Source organism: Topomyia yanbarensis, chromosome 3 (assembly GCF_030247195.1).
Source record: "Topomyia yanbarensis strain Yona2022 chromosome 3, ASM3024719v1, whole genome shotgun sequence".
NCBI classification, from domain to species: Eukaryota; Metazoa; Arthropoda; class Insecta; order Diptera; family Culicidae; genus Topomyia; species Topomyia yanbarensis.
Genome location: NC_080672.1, coordinates 179,791,172 through 179,808,953, shown reverse-complemented (window position 1 = coordinate 179,808,953; position 17,782 = coordinate 179,791,172). Strand labels below are relative to the sequence as shown.

At 39.2% G+C, this 17,782-nt stretch overlaps 1 protein-coding gene and 1 long non-coding RNA gene across 2 annotated transcripts; one reads left to right on the top strand and one right to left on the bottom strand.

Moving 5' to 3' along the window:
* Positions 1 to 774: 774 nt before the first annotated feature.
* On the bottom strand, positions 775 to 1,249 carry LOC131693774 (uncharacterized). Its single transcript, XR_009306324.1, has 3 exons — positions 1,213 to 1,249; positions 1,019 to 1,152; positions 775 to 938 (listed from the first exon to the last, which is right to left on the bottom strand). It is a non-coding gene; the product is annotated as an uncharacterized LOC131693774 (long non-coding RNA).
* Positions 1,250 to 12,125: 10,876 nt separating this feature from the next.
* LOC131687434 (uncharacterized protein K02A2.6-like) lies at positions 12,126 to 16,328 on the top strand. Its single transcript, XM_058971515.1, has 5 exons — positions 12,126 to 12,528; positions 12,868 to 13,868; positions 13,923 to 14,930; positions 14,997 to 16,097; positions 16,176 to 16,328. Exons 1-5 carry the CDS (start codon positions 12,126 to 12,128, stop codon positions 16,326 to 16,328), a joined length of 3,666 nt encoding a protein of 1,221 aa, XP_058827498.1.
* The last annotated feature ends 1,454 nt before the right edge of the window (positions 16,329 to 17,782 follow it).

The following is a 17,782-nucleotide window of genomic DNA, read 5'->3' as shown; positions in this document are numbered from 1 at the left end:
TAGATAGAGTAGATTTTATTCACTTTTTCGGAAGGATAAGTCATTACTCATTAGTATGTTTTGGATATAAATGTGTCGCCGGTGCCGTGTGTTATGGTGGTGCCGCTCGGAAACTGTTGGTCATTAGACTGTCCTTGTCGTACTGGTCATAGATGCGACGATTTTTCTCATCTGACAGCACTTTATATGCTTTGGAGGTCTCCTTAAACCGTCGATACGATTCTTCTGGATTTTTATCTGGGTGCCATCGTAGCGAGTTTTTTGAGCGCCTTTTTGATTTCCGCATCGGTGGTGGTTCTGGTTACGACCGCTTCTAGCTTTCGAAAGATAATTCCTAGCTGCTGCTACCCTATCAATCTCTCTCTTTCTCTCTCTCTCTCTCTCTCTCTCTCGACTGAGGACTTCAATTTCGGTTGACTAAATAATGCAATGAAAATTGTACTTCCTGGGATTTAATCTAACGAGAGCAATTCATTGTGAGGAATTACGCTGCGTTCCGTTATTGCTTGCCTCTGTAGAGGATGTGTGTTTCTTCACTTCGGCTGTCAGCTCTTACTTTTTGGGTAATTTTGCTATCTTATTCTGCGGGATAAATCTGTCTCAATCCGCTACGTGATACTATGGTCACGTTAAAAACACCCTGCTATTTAATCTTGTAGCATTGCTTGTAGCTCTCGGGAAGTCTTCTTCTCGACGTCGCATTTATTATTGTGATCCAACTTGGTGCGAACGGTGTGGTTTCGTTGGAATTGCTCACTCGACAAGCTGTGGGTGCAAGGACTCTGCTACTAATGCCTGAGCGACTCGTTGAAACCTTCGCACAGGGTCAAATCAGCCTGTTCTTGTGCACAGGACCGGAACTGCGTGATCTTCCACGAGCATCGTCCTGCCGGAGCGTATTGCTGAACCAAAGCAGTCTGTGCTTCTGTGGCTGCCTCCTTCGAATCGGAACCGCTGAATATTCTGGTTAGGGGAATATCTGACGACAAACCGATTGCAGCAACACCACTTGGCGTACCTGATATTTTTGACTTTAATCCAAGTCCCTGGCTGGTGGCTGCCATTGACGTAGCAACAGCCGAGCGCGTCGCAGGCTGGACCATCGGTTGACTCGGTGCCGGACGGGACGAAACAGCTGCAACTGGAGCGGACCTAGAATGGGTTGTAGTGGTCATCAATTACCAAAGATGGTCAAAATGTTTTGTGACTAACGTTGTGATTCAGCAAAAAAGCAAACCAAATGAAATTGTTACAACTAAACAAAATTCTACCCAAAAATTTGAAGAGGGTCTAACTGCCAAACGTAAACATTGAGAAAAAGTTTTGGTCAAATTCATTATAATATTTAAAAATTTGATACAGTTTTATTTCGTATGATTGCGCATATTGTTTCTACATGGACACCAAACGCAAGCAAATTCTTTTAAGGCCTGATATTACACCAAAAGGTAGAAAAAATAACTTAAATCCTGAAACGTGACTTGCCGATAGATGTTTTCATTTTTTTCTGTTTATTCTATAGTTCGTCTCACATAGCCTCTCTTTCTGCTTCACATAGTTTAAATAGACTGGCTGCATTTGACGTTCGATTTTTTGCTATTTGCATGTTTCGTCTCAGGTTAAATCTAATTTGATGAAACCGCATTTTTCAAATTGGCAGACGCGATAACTCAAACACTTTTCAGTTGATTGACTTCATATTTTAATGAGAGTGCATAATATGTGTAGCCAGTCGATGAGCCACGGAAAACTGAATTAAAAATTTTTTTCCACATTATTTTGAAGAAAAGTAAGCGAATTTAACATTAAAATATAAGCTTTTTCAGTTTTTTTGATGCCATTTTCCGAAATTAATTACTAAATTTTCTGTTTCAGACAATTTGATCAAGAGTTATCATGAACACCTGCTCTTGGAACAAGATCTCCCATGAACATCGACAGGTTTGTGACTATGTGCAAAATTTCGTGCACGCATTCAACCTTCAACATGCTTCGTCTCGATGTACAGGTTCGCCTCGAACCCAAGCGAACGGTGTAAAAACTCTAGTTCAAGCATCTGTGTACGTACACCGGGTGCGTACACGAGAACGATTCGCACAAGGCAAAAAGAATCCACGCTAGTTTTGATTAGAGTGAGAATGAGAAATGGTGAGGTTGCACAGGCGAACATGTGCATGTTTTTTTGTATAAAATACCCTGTTCGGGTTTGCACACAAAATGTGGATTTAATATGAGCACAGAACTAGGGGTAGATGACGCTAGGAATGTATGGGGCCATACATAAATGACGTAGCATTTTGGGGGGTAGGGAGGGTATACCAAATTTGTGACGAAGTGTGACGAGGGGGAGTGTAGGGTCAGAAGTTGTGCGACGTAGCATTAAGTTTAAAACCCATTGTTTAGAGAAAACAATTTAACGATCCTCAATTCCCTAGAGAAATGAATTTAACTTCAAACAAGTTACTTTTGAAGCGGTTTTTCATGGGGTAAATTTTACGATTCGCGGAATTACAAGATCGCAAAAATACGAAAAGATTTTTATGCGGATTTAACTTGCTACACTGCTGCTATAAGCATAACTGTCCCATGATCTATGGGATTCCCTATATACATGGGACAATTATGCGTAGAGCGGCGGTACGAGGGGGGAGGGAGGGGTAAAAAATCGCCGAAAAAAGCTACGTCATTTGTGTACGGCCCCTATAACAAATTCGCATCAAATTAGAAATAAATACTTTTAATTTCCATTTTTGCATCAACTATCAACTTGCATTTTGGAGTAAGCCTTTTTCAAATGTTTGCCTAGAAATGGCGAATCATGTACAACAAAAGTCGAAATGCCAAACTTAACGGAACATTGCATGATGATGACAAATTACAACTGAGCGAGCTAGTTTACAAGGTGTTAATATTTAGCATCGAACCGAACCAAGTTTCTCATACTATGAACATTGGGAACCTGGTTCATACACTGACCAATCGACGCTGGATGGAAACCCCGTTGGCATACGCTGAATCACAAGATCAAGCTTTGGTTTATAAAACGATTGATTTCTGGATGATGGATAAGGATTTGTACACAGTTGTTTGTTCGATCATGGGATAAGTCCCAACAACGTAAAAAATCGCAGAAAAAAGCTACGTCATTTGTGTACGGCCCCTATAACAAATTCGCATCAAATTAGAAAAAAATACTTTTAATTTCCATTTTTGCATCAACTATCAACTTGCATTTTGGAGTAAGCCTTTTTCAAATGTTTGCCTAGAAATGGCGAATCATGTACAACAAAAGTCGAAATGTCAAACTTAACGGAACATTGCATGATGATGATAAATTACAACTGAGCGAGCTAGTTTACAAGGTGTTAATATTTAGCATCGAACCGAACCAAGTTTCTCATACTATGAACATTGGGAACCTGGTTCATACACTGACCAATCGACGCTGGATGGAAACCCCGTTGGCATACGCTGAATCACAAGATCAAGCTTTGGTTTATAAAACGATTGATTTCTGGATGATGGATAAGGATTTGTACACAGTTGTTTGTTCGATCATGGGATAAGTCCCAACAACGTAAAAAATCGCAGAAAAAAGCTACGTCATTTGTGTACGGCCCCTATAACAAATTCGCATCAAATTAGAAAAAAATACTTTTAATTTCCATTTTTGCATCAACTATCAACTTGCATTTTGGAGTAAGCCTTTTTCAAATGTTTGCCTAGAAATGGCGAATCATGTACAACAAAAGTCGAAATGCCAAACTTAACAGAACATTGCATGATGATGACAAATTTCAACTGAGCGAGCTAGTTTACAAGGTGTTAATATTTAGCATCGAACCGAACCAAGTTTCTCATACTATGATCGAATCAACAAAACATTTCAATACCATGTAAACAAACTCTCTGAACTGTCAAATAGGTGAGGTTAAACATTTTCATGCAATGCTCTACAGCGAGAGGTTCACTTTATTTTGTTTACATTGCCAATGAATTTTGTACCGCAACTCACCACTTCATTTGCCGCGTTGCCAAGAACTCAAGAAAAAATATACAAACCAGTGCTGCCCAAACACACTTTTTGAGTCTCACCATTCTTGCAAAGGTGAAAAAAATATTCAACATTCTTGCATTTTTCAAACTTTAAAAAATCATTGAAAAATCACGATAGCTCTAAAAAATCTCATTTTAACGGAAATATTCTTAAAAATGTGTAATCTTTCGATTAAAAATAAGAAAGAAGGGGGTTAGGTCGGACGAGAAAGGTCTATTTGATCAAGAGTTATCATGAACACCTGCTCTTGGAACAAGATCTCCCATGAACATCGACAGGTTTGTGACTATGTGCAAAATTTCGTGCACGCATTCAACCTTCAACATGCTTCGTCTCGATGTACAGGTTCGCCTCGAACCCAAGCGAACGGTGTAAAAACTCTAGTTCAAGCATCCGTGTACGTACACCGGGTGCGTACACGAGAACGATTCGCATAAGGCAAAAAGAATCCACGCTAGTTTTGATTAGAGTGAGAATGAGAAATGGTGAGGTTGCACAGGCGAACATGTGCATGTTTTTTTGTATAAAATACCCTGTTCGGGTTTGCACACAAAATGTGGATTTAATATGAGCACAGAACTAGGGGTAGATGACGCTAGGAATGTATGGGGCCATACATAAATGACGTAGCATTTTGGGGGGTAGGGAGGGTATACCAAATTTGTGACGAAGTGTGACGAGGGGGAGTGTAGGGTCAGAAGTTGTGCGACGTAGCATTAAGTTTAAAACCCATTGTTTAGAGAAAACAATTTAACGATCCTCAATTCCCTAGAGAAATGAATTTAACTTCAAACAAGTTACTTTTGAAGCGGTTTTTCATGGGGTAAATTTTACGATTCGCGGAATTACAAGATCGCAAAAATACGAAAAGATTTTTATGCGGATTTAACTTGCTACACTGCTGCTATAAGCATAACTGTCCCATGATCTATGGGATTCCCTATATACATGGGACAATTATGCGTAGAGCGGCAGTACGAGGGGGGAGGGAGGGGCAAAAAATCGCCGAAAAAAGCTACGTCATTTGTGTACGGCCCCTATAACAAATTCGCATCAAATTAGAAATAAATACTTTTAATTTCCATTTTTGCATCAACTATCAACTTGCATTTTGGAGTAAGCCTTTTTCAAATGTTTGCCTAGAAATGGCGAATCATGTACAACAAAAGTCGAAATGCCAAACTTAACGGAACATTGCATGATGATGACAAATTACAACTGAGCGAGCTAGTTTACAAGGTGTTAATATTTAGCATCGAACCGAACCAAGTTTCTCATATTATGAACATTGGGAACCTGGTTCATACACTGACCAATCGACGCTGGATGGAAACCCCGTTGGCATACGCTGAATCACAAGATCAAGCTTTGGTTTATGAAACGATTGATTTCTGGATGATGGATAAGGATTTGTACACAGTTGTTTGTTCGATCATGGGATAAGTCCCAACAACGTAAAAAATCGCAGAAAAAAGCTACGTCATTTGTGTACGGCCCCTATAACAAATTCGCATCAAATTAGAAAAAAATACTTTTAATTTCCATTTTTGCATCAACTATCAACTTGCATTTTGGAGTAAGCCTTTTTCAAATGTTTGCCTAGAAATGGCGAATCATGTACAACAAAAGTCGAAATGCCAAACTTAACGGAACATTGCATGATGATGACAAATTACAACTGAGCGAGCTAGTTTACAAGGTGTTAATATTTAGCATCGAACCGAACCAAGTTTCTCATACTATGAACATTGGGAACCTGGTTCATACACTGACCAATCGACGCTGGATGGAAACCCCGTTGGCATACGCTGAATCACAAGATCAAGCTTTGGTTTATAAAACGATTGATTTCTGGATGATGGATAAGGATTTGTACACAGTTGTTTGTTCGATCATGGGATAAGTCCCAACAACGTAAAAAATCGCAGAAAAAAGCTACGTCATTTGTGTACGGCCCCTATAACAAATTCGCATCAAATTAGAAAAAAATACTTTTAATTTCCATTTTTGCATCAACTATCAACTTGCATTTTGGAGTAAGCCTTTTTCAAATGTTTGCCTAGAAATGGCGAATCATGTACAACAAAAGTCGAAATGCCAAACTTAACGGAACATTGCATGATGATGACAAATTACAACTGAGCGAGCTAGTTTACAAGGTGTTAATATTTAGCATCGAACCGAACCAAGTTTCTCATACTATGATCGAATCAACAAAACATTTCAATACCATGTAAACAAACTCTCTGAACTGTCAAATAGGTGAGGTTAAACATTTTCATGCAATGCTCTACAGCGAGAGGTTCACTTTATTTTGTTTACATTGCCAATGAATTTTGTACCGCAACTCACCACTTCATTTGCCGCGTTGCCAAGAACTCAAGAAAAAATATACAAACCAGTGCTGTCCAAACACACTTTTTGATTCTCACCATTCTTGCAAAGGTGAAAAAAATATTCAACATTCTTGCATTTTTCAAACTTTAAAAAATCATTAAAAAATCACGATAGCTCTAAAAAATCTCATTTTAACGGAAATATTCTTAAAAATGTGTAATCTTTCGATTAAAAATAAGAAAGAAGGGGGTTAGGTCGGACGAGAAAGGTCTATTGACAATATTTGAGCTCTTACGGTAAAAAAAAATAATATGCAACGGATTCATGACGTAAATTACGCCATAATTACTCTAGACACAGTGGATAATCAGTGCATCTTTGTGATTATTAGAGAAAATCAGGATTTTGGCTGCATGCCATAGAAAACATATCTCATCGTTATTTCCTGTTACCAGAAAAAGTTTTAGACGTCGGCATAGCTTCCTTGTGATCCATCAGGTGCCGATCATTCGTTAGCAGCAAACAATAGATGAATTTCATCTAATTCTCAACAAACATATGATTACGGCCTAAAAACCAACTGTCAAAATCCACTTTGAATTGAAATTCCAGACAAACCGTTATTAGTCGAACACAGTTCACAACAGTTTATGAAAGAGAAAACTTTTCTCTTTCGTTCACTACCAACATCTGTGATTGGCGTGTAACGGTTTGTCCGGAATTTCAATTCAAAGTGGATTTTGACAGTTGGCTTTTAGGCCGTAATCATATGTTTGTCGAGAATTGTTTTCACCGACGATTTCTATGACGCGCACTCGTCAAATGTTTACACTCTAACGAGCTAGCCTAGTATATGTAAGCCCTGAGTGCATATAAGGAGAGTGACGACACTGTCAAAATTGGAACAATTATTATTTGTCAGTGTCATTCCAAACGAGTCAAATTCATGTATTTTGACAGGTCGTTTGTTCGTTTGGAATATCACTGACGGATAATCATGACAGTTGTCTTCACTCTCCTTACATACACTCTGTGTAAGCCGTGTTGTATATGCTTCTTTCAAGAATGCGTGTACCGTCAACGAAGTTTATGCGTCAGTGTGCTCTTTGGGTCGCATCTGGTAGGATGGTAATGCATAATGGTTGCTATTTGATGCGGGTAGTTGTATGATAAATAGGGCATTCAATTCAAGTTTTCATTGCGCTCAAATACAGTTTTTCACTATACTCGGGTTATTTTTGCTATTATCAGTTTCTCGGTGATGGTTTGGCCGATTATTACAAATGCCTCAATTCGAATTTTGGATGGCAAATATCTTTAAAAAGCAGAAGCATCGAGATTTTAACCAAACCATTTTTGGTGTTTAGACCATTTGGGCATAAAGTATCCTTCCTATACATTATGCGAACATTACCCTGCTTCTCCTACCAGCTAAGAAGAAGACGAAACTCAAACCGCTGATTACTAGTTGGAAAAACCGCGTTAATTGGAAAATCCGCGTTGATTCGAAAGTCCGCGTAAAAAACTTCGAAAGTCCGCGTAAAAAACTCAACAAAAGACTTTTGGAAGTTTTTTTGCACAGATTTCGCAATTAATACGGTTTTTACAAAAATAAGTTCTTTTGAATGCAAAAGACTTAGACTTTTTCCTGCAAAAATGCCAAGTCCTTTTAAATAGTAAGAAATTAGAAGAATTTTGGCAGTTTTTTTGCGCGGATTTTGCAATTATCACGTTTTTTGCAAAAAAATATAGCTAGTCCTTTTGAATGCAAAAGATTTAGAATATTTTCGGAAAGATGAAAGAGACGGGTCTGGACTCATGGCCCGCACTTCAACAATATGGGTATTTTCGGAATGGTTTTTAAGAGTAGGTGCCAGAAATTGATTTTGGTGTCAATTTGAAATCCAAGATGGCGACTTCTGGTTTAGCGAAAATCTCTACAACCCATTCAATATGGGTATTATCGGAATAGTCTTGACGAGTAGGTGCCAGAAATGTATGTTTGGCGGCATTTTATTTATGTTTGATGCCATGTTGAAATCCAAGACGGCGACTTCCGGTTTAGCGAAATTTGCTGTAACCCAATCAATGTGGGTATTTTCGGAATGGTCTCAACGAGACGGTGCCAGGAATAAATAAATCTGCATCTTCAGGGCAAGGTTGTCCGTGAAAAATTGATTCAGCGAGATTCTCTACAACTTAATCAATATGAATATTTTCGAAATGGTTTTGACAAGTAGGAGACAAATGCCGATGTTTGACGTCATTTTGAAATTCTAGATGGCGACTTCCGGTTCACCGAAATTCCCGCATGAAAAATCTGGGCGATCATCCAAAACATCTTCGAATATAAGATTTAATTATAAACCAGCGAAATGTAAAATATTTTTATGTGTTCATCCAGTAGAGTGCGGTGAGAATGAAAGTGAGAAAAGAAAGAGACGTATATGGTGTGAGTTGGGGTTTTATTGATTCAAATTAAACACATTGCAAAAATTCTAGTATATTCAACTGTTTAATTAAAACCATTTGTACTATCCATATTGATTGGGTTATAGCGAATTTCGCTAAACCGGAAGTCGCCATCTTGGATTTCAAAATGGCTTCAAAAATCAATTTCTGGAACCTACTTCAAGACCGTTCCGAAAATATCCATATTGTTGAGGTGCAGGCCATAAGGATTCTTCCAGACCCGTCTCTTTCTGCTTTCCGAAAATCTTCTAAGGCTTTTGCATTCAAAAGGACTTAGAATATTTTTTGATAAACCGTGTTAATTTCGAAATCCGCGCAAAAAATAAACTGCCAAAGTTGCATTTAAAAGGATGTTTTTTTCAGAAAAACATCTAACTTTTTTGCATTCAAAAAAATGAAATTTATTCATTTTAACTACCATCAAAAGGCATTTTTGAACATCATTCTGCATTAGATGATGTACCTATGTGAAAAACTGGTGCGAATATTACGCACTACTATTGCACTGACGGATAGCATTCATTGCAATTAAGTGAGTTTCAGGCAACCTATATTAAAACTAAAGATTAGGACAAATCAGACTGAAGTCCACGCTGGCACGTAGCCAGAGGGAAGGAGGGGGAGTCTAAAGGGTAACTCCGTTCCCCCACCACATTTTCGGGAATAATGATGTGATCACAAATAAAAAATCTAATAATTCCAATCAAGCGTGTATCTCGGTGAGAGTTTTGTGTATCGTGGATAACATAGAAAAAGTTCGAACAAATTGATGTTAAATATTTATTTAATAGTAGATTTTATATGGTAAAATCAAATTCTTACATTGGCGATCCCCCACGCGGTAACCAAAATAAGGAAAGAGTGAAAGTGTGTAAACTGAAAGGATCCCAAAAACAATATGGCAACGCGAAAGAAGAAAAAATGTGAAAGCATGTAAACCACATGCCTTTTCATACTAGCAAAATTTCTACTTGGTCGCAGTAATGAAAAATGGCTGCTTGGTAGCCTGCAAAGAAAAAACTCAACAGCCGCATGCATGATAAGGCGGATCGGGACGGTCGCATTATTTTTCGCAAAAATCACCTTAGGGCCCATCCATATCCCACGTGGACAATTTAGGGAAGGGTAGGGGTCACGAGAAAGTCTACGCTGGTCCATGAGGATGGGGGTGGGGATATGGATAATGTTCACGTCATCATATTTTTGTCTTTTATAAGAAAAATGAAACAAATTTGTATTGTCATTGGTGTGAGCGGTTATATTCAATTTTTTTTTAAGATTTTTAAATAGTATAAGTGCTTATAACAGCATAGTATGTGCGTGTACATCACGTGTGAAAATTGAAAACATCTATGACAGCTATTATCAACAAAATCATAAGAACTCGCACGAAAAAGAATCAGAGATTTTTTTTATCTAAATCACTTGATGCAAACATCTGTAACATGGTCTAATCCCATTAATTTTGGATTTCATAGCGAACCAATTCAAGAATTCAAAGGTTATTCCAATTTTGTGTTGAATCTTTTAAATGTAAAGATAAAATATGATAAGTCGTTGAGAAATAAGATATTTTCATGGAAATTTCACAAACGACTAAAGATGTGTATGACATTCTGTGGTTGAAGTTTGAACGATTTTCATCCCATTTTTATGAAACTACCCATTTTTTGAAAGTCCACATGGACATCGTAGGGAGGTGATAGGGGTTTAGGAATTGTCTACACTTGTCCACGCAGGGGGAGGAGGGGGTCAGAAAAGAAGGTATTTGTCCACGCGGTATATGAACGGCCCCTTATAGTACGCCACATCTCAATTGAATAAAAACGTTCGAGCATAAATATCAGTAAAAAATACCTTGCCGCTATGAAAACTAGGCATGGCGCTTCGGGACAACCAATTTCAAATCACAAAACAAATAGTTTTCCTTTTGTTCTAGTATAATGGCATCGCATAATTGCATATCGTTCAATCGTAAGACTAAAACAAAATGGCCGCCAGCATAAAATATTACCACTTTAAAGATTGGCATGGCAGATCGGGACGACGGCATTGTACATATTCAGCTAAATGCCTTGATCAACACGGATTTTTTTGAGCCATTAATGCATTGCTCGTATTCGAACACCAGCGTTAGCAACGGCGAGCCAAAGCAACCTCGACCGGCCATTTTTTTTGCTCCCGATCGCCTCACAGGTAAGACGTACTTCTGTTGCTGCCATTTAAGTGTAATACCGTGATGGGAGATTTTCAAGCAATGCAATCAAATTCTCAAATTTTGGTGTACGTGGTTTATGAATGGCCCCTTGTCTCTCTGGTCGTGACAATTTGGTATATACAATGCTACCCAGCGGTGAAAACACGACCAGGTGGGCTTTTCCCATGTAAACGGTTTACCGGAAGTTGCCATCTTGGTTTTCAGAATTGCGTTCAAAATAGATCTCTGGTGTCTACCCCTAAAGCCTGTTCCAAAAATACCCATATTGATTAGGTTAGTGTGGCACCCCTCGATCATACGCTGTTAGTATTGGTACGTGTTCGTATCTCACATTGCGCCCTAGCACAGGCAACACTGGGCTAGGCAGTCTTACTTCACACCTCGTGTCAACCGGTTGGGATAGTTGGTTACCACATATTGGCGACGAGGAAGGATTTCTTTTTACGGAAAAAAATTTGTTGAAGCAGAAAGCAAATAGTACAATTTAAGAAAATGCAGGTAAGGAACAAAGTTTTACTCGATACTGTTTGTTTTACGTCGGGAAAATGTGCCGAAAAAAATTTCTATTCCGACTCACGAAAAGACGCCATGTTTTTCTTCGATGTCTAAAACACGGCTACAAGAAAACAAGAGAAAACAAAGAAAAAGTAAATATTTGAGATGTCGATGATTTAATTCGTCGAAATTATGTCAATGATTAAATTCGTTGGTGCTGTTCACAACTAGTCGAGGATTGAATACACCGAAAAAAAAAATTAAAAAAAAAAAGACCAATGATTCAATTCGTTGGGAGATTTTCATAGAGATGTCAATGATTGAATTCGTTGAAAGCTAGACCCGTAGACAAAATAAATGACTTTTTACTTCGCATTTTTTTAGGAAACTAATCAAAATGACGCACAGAACCAGGTCGTGCTGTTGCAAACTACTTCTGCATTTAATCCAGCGGCATACAATTTACCTCAATTTCGGTTCAAACATCTTTCTTTCTCGGAAGTGCGCAGTGCCTGGAACGGATGAATTCGGGGATTTGAGCGTATAATGAAGGCCTCGAGTATCACGGACGGTTCGATGAAAAAGATTCAGTTACTTGCAATGGGAGGATTAGAGTTGCAGAACGTTTTTGACGGTATTCCGGGAGCCGACATGGAATCAGAGGAGAGCGCCGATCCATTTGCAGCGGCAAAAGCGAAACTGGATAATCATTTTTCCCCAAAGCAACACGAGAGCTTTGAAAGGTATTTGTTTTGGATGATGTCACCTGAGACGGAGGAACCAATTGAAAAATTTGTAGAACGAGTCCAGCAAAAGGCAGAAAAATGTACCTTCGGGAAAAGCGTGCTGGAAAGTCGGCAAATTGCGGTGGTAGATAAGATCATACAGTTTGCGCCAGGGGACCTACGAGAAAAACTTCTAGAGAAGGAAAATTTGACGTTGGATGAGTGTACAAAAGTCGTCAATTCACATCAAGCAGTAAAATATCAGGCGTCAAAAATGAACGGAAAATCTGCAGTCCAATTATCTACAGACGTGCAGAGAACGTACACGAATTTAAGCAGGACAAATTTTGGGCAACCGGATTCGTTTCACAGAAATTCCCCACGTTGTATTAAATGCGGATACAACCAACATAAGACAGGCGAAAGATGCCCGGCTGTTAATCAACTTTGTGTCCGGTGCCGTGGAATAGGTCACTTTAAAGCCGTTTGTAGAAGTTCTAGTCGTGGATCGCTAGAGTCCTTTCCAGCACCGGGTCATTTGAAACGTTCATACCCTTCACCAGCTTCCCGCAATACGAATGTTTTCAAAAAGCCGAGGAGCGTGATGCACATTGAAACTCCAGAGGACAACAATGAAGGATCAGATGAAGAAGAGTTGCCAGTATACAACGTTGGCGATACCAACGACGAACTCATTCAATGCAGAGTTGGAGGAGTAAACATAGAAATGTTGATTGACTCGGGTTCGAAATTCAATTTAATTGACGACACGACCTGGCAAACAATGAATATGCGAAACGTTAAAGCAAAAAATCTACGAACGGATACGAGTAAGAAATTTCTTGCATACGGAAAAGTACCTTTGAAAGTAGTTGTCGTCTTTGATGCAGAAATTGAAATATTGGGAACCGATAGAAAACTGGCAGAAGATACTACTTTCTATGTTATAGAGAAAGGGCAACAACCGCTTCTCGGCAAAATATCAGCTCGTCAGCTGGGAGTTCTGCGAATCGGTTTGGGATCCACAGAAGTGAATCGTGTGGATGTAGCGAAACATCATTTCCCCTATATTCGAGACGTCGAGCTCACATTGCCGATTGATCGAAGTGTGCCACCAGTGATTCAACCGCTCCGTAGGTGTCCTGTACCGCTATTAGATAAAGTAAAGGCCAAATTGGACGACCTTCTCGCTCAAGACATCATAGAAAGGGTAGGGAAACCGACGTCTTGGGTTTCACCCCTAGTACCTATTTTAAAGGACAACGGAGATTTGAGGATGTGCATTGATATGCGTAGGGCCAATCAAGCGATACAACGGTTAAACCATCCACTCCCTGTGTTCGAAGAAATTTTACCCCGAATTCGCAACGCTCGATTCTATTCCCTATTGGATATGAAGGAATCATACTACCACGTTATGTTGTCCGAAGGATGCAGGGATGTTACTACTTTTATTACCAACTGGGGATTATATCGATTTAAAAGTCTCTTTTTCGGCGTTAATTGTGCTCCTGAGCTCTTCCAAAGCTTAATGGAGAGTCTACTGGCGGCTTGCCCCAATCTGGTAGGTATAATAATAAAAAAAAAAACATTTTTTTAGACATCATTATCCCATTAGATCGGTTTCATCGACGATTTCCTAGTGTTCGGTGATACGGAGGAGGCTCATGACAATGCGTTGAGGACAGTCGTTCGTAGGTTCGAGGAACTCGGAGTTCAACTGAACCACCAAAAATGCAAGTTCAAACAGCTAGAAGTTGTTTTCTTAGGGCACAGACTTTCAGAGAAAGGAGTTCTTCCGTCAGACGATAAGATCCGGTCTATTTTGAATTGTCGGTCTCCGAAGTCGAAAGAAGAGCTACGAAGCTTCCTTGGCTTAGTAACTTTTGTGTCACGCTTCATCCCTGATTTAGCGACGGCTAATCATCCATTACGCGAACTTGTCAAACAATCCACAAATTATGTTTGGGACCGGCAACATGAAGATGCTTTTAATTTAATAAAACAACAAATTGGATGCCTAGAGCACCTAGGTTACTATGATCCAACAGATCGAACCTTAGTAGTAACCGACGCATCCGGCGTTGGTCTGGGAGCGGTCCTCATTCAATTTAAGACGAATAATCCAAGAGTTATTAGCTTTGCCTCCAAAAGCCTTTCAGAAACGGAGATGAAATACCCTCCGATTGAAAAGGAAGCGCTCGCCATTGTGTGGGCCGTTGAACGATTTAGAATCTATTTGATTGGCATCACGTTCGAACTTGAAACTGATCATCGACCGCTCGAGACAGTGTTTACTAAAACCTCCAGACCGACTCTTAGGATTGAGCGATGGCTTCTACGACTTCAAGCTTTTTCGTTCAACGTAGTTTATCGAAAAGGATCGGCAAATTTAGCTGATTGTCTATCCAGGCTGGCTTCTCACGTGGATGACCCTTCCTGGAATGAAGAGTCAGAGGTTTACATACGCAGAGTTGCAGTAGAAACGTTGGCTTTGTTAAATGGTGATGGTGCAGAAGAGTTCGATAAAAACACAGAGATTGAAATAAAAGCTATCCAAGAAGCCGCGGCCATCGACATTTCAGAAGTTGTGCAGGAAACTAAATGCGATGAGGAACTAGGTACAGTACGTAAAGCGATAATGTCAAGCAATTGGGGAAGCTCGACACTAAAACCATATGCCCCATTTCAGAACGAATTAAGTTACATGAACGGATTGGTTATGCGAGGTTCAAAATTAGTTATACCACTAGCTCTCCGAGACCGGATGTGCCAAATAGCACATGAGGGTCACCCTGGCCAATCTGCCATGAAAAGTCGTTTGCGAGATAAATGCTGGTGGCCAAACATGGATAAAGAAATTATAAAACTTTGTGAAGCATGCGAAGGTTGCCGTTTAGTACATTCTGCAAACCCACCGGAGCCGATGAGCCGACGATCTATGCCAGAAAAGCCGTGGATTGATTTAGCCATTGACTTTCTCGGCCCATTACCAAGCGGGGAATATATTCTCGTTGTGATTGATTATTTCAGTAGATATATGGAACTTGAAATAATGACCAGGATTACAGCTCAAGAAACAATTCAAAGATTGAAGAGGATTTTCAGGACTTGGGGTTATCCGAGGACAATTACTTTGGATAATGGAAAACAATTCGTCTCGAAGGAATTTGAAACATTTTGTGAAAAGCTTGGAATCCATCTGAATCACAGTTCACCTTACTGGCCACAGGCGAATGGTGAAGTAGAACGCCAAAACAGATCCTTATTGAAGCGACTAAAGATATCCAACGCACTATATGGCAATTGGAAGGTGGAACTTGACGATTATTTGATTTTATATAACAATTCACCTCACAGCGTGACTGGTAGGGCACCGAGTGAACTTCTTCAGAGTAGGAAACTTAGATATAAACTACCACAAATGGATGACCTCAGCTCAATGCCACCAAGTGCTGACTTCCGTGATCGAGACACTCAAAAAAAATTTGAAGGAAAAATTCGAGAGGATGCTAGGCGTGGGGCGAAACGTCATGAAATAAAGATCGGAGACACTGTTCTGATGAAGAACCTGCATCCAAAGGATAAACTCTCCACTAATTTCCTTAAAGAGAAATTCTCTGTGGTAGACAAGAAAGGTTCAAACATCACAGTACAATCGGAAGACAATGAGAAGCGTTACGAACGTAATACGTCTCATCTGCACAAAATTTCAGAGCCACTAAGTAATGATGCAGTACAAATGTGGCCCGAAGATTACGGAACGGATGCAATGACTCCAAAACCACTTCAGGTAATAACAAACATTCCACATAATATAAGAGGTTCACCTCAATAAATTAGTTAAGTTAATGCTAACAGATTATCACAGGTACAAAATCAACTACACCATAACAGTCCATTGATCGCCACGCAACCGATAGATACGGAGTCGGAAATGATCTCATCTGGAGATAGCCACTTTGAAGCACCCATCCGAAGATCAGGTCGAGTACCGAAACCAAAATGTTGCTACAGTCCTTGACGAACGAATCAAGTATGAATTAAACATTCCTCACACCTTGCTAGGTTATAACAGTAATAATCGCAATTAAATTATCAAACAAAACCAAATAAAAAAGGGTAGATGTGGCACCCCTCGATCATACGCTGTTAGTATTGGTACGTGTTCGTATCTCACATTGCGCCCTAGCACAGGCAACACTGGGCTAGGCAGTCTTACTTCACACCTCGTGTCAACCGGTTGGGATAGTTGGTTACCACAGTTAGAGAGAATTAAGCATTTGTCACAAAAATGGGGTGCACCTAACCGACCATGTTTGGAAATCGACAGCCGATTTAGTAACCTTTTTAAAAACAGAATAAAAACAGTTGTGGCGAATGTTTCGGTGGCATTGAATTTTTGAATGACAATATAAAATTAATTCACTTCGTAAAAATTCTATGGGCATACTTTTTCGATCGATCTGCTTCTTTCTATAACACTAAGCAAATGGCCTAAAAAACTTTTAAGAAGATTTTCACTTGTTCAATAAATATTTCGGTTGTAGTACAAAACATACGAATCAATTGTCCACAACCAACCAGTGACGGTAACCGACCACTTTCCGTTACCTACTACGAAACTATATCAAGTGAAACAACGAGAAAAATGATGTTTAGCCTTCGTTAGGTGTAACATATTTGTAACGAATAATTTCGAAATTATTTTAAGCCATATTTAAATGCTTTTGAAACAAAATTGTTTGTTAGAAATTCAGAGCTTGGTAAATATTACTGTCTTTGATGCGGTTGGCCAACAGGAATCGGTGCCGAAATGGATCATGTGTGGCCTCAATAATACTGTACAAAGATAATGTGGTCAATCAATAAAACTGATTCAAAAGCTTTGTAATATTTTTAAAGCATGTAGAAAAACACAACTAAAATAAGATTGAAACGTTCTATCAAATGTTTACTTTGGTAGCTACATCCGAATCTCCTGGGAGGAGATCCAGAGCATCCGTATAACTGATAAATTCCTGAATCCAGTGTTAAAATTCAGAGTTTTTTTCGGAAACATTTTTAGTAGATTCACTGACATTAATATATACTGGTGACTGGATTAAGGTCCATATAAGTTCTAGGATATGAATTGACTAATTTTACACAAACTCGAATTCAAATTCCAATTAAAGTTCAAAAATTTCTTTCGACGAAAACAACACCGCATTCAATGTATAATTTGTGAATTGACCAGTTTTTCGGATAGTCCGGATCTTCCGAAAATTCATCAAGCAGTGACCGCTAGCTTATTCTTTGTTCTGGAACTATGTGGAATGTCGAAAGTATTTTCAAATTCGCATTGCAGTTATTGCGCTTTTCATCTGTATTGCCTAAACAACTTCACGGTACCGAAGGGTGGCAGTAAAGCAATTTTTGCATGTCGCTCAATATTGCATTTAAACACTAAAGTGTGTTTTTCAATACGCAAGTGAC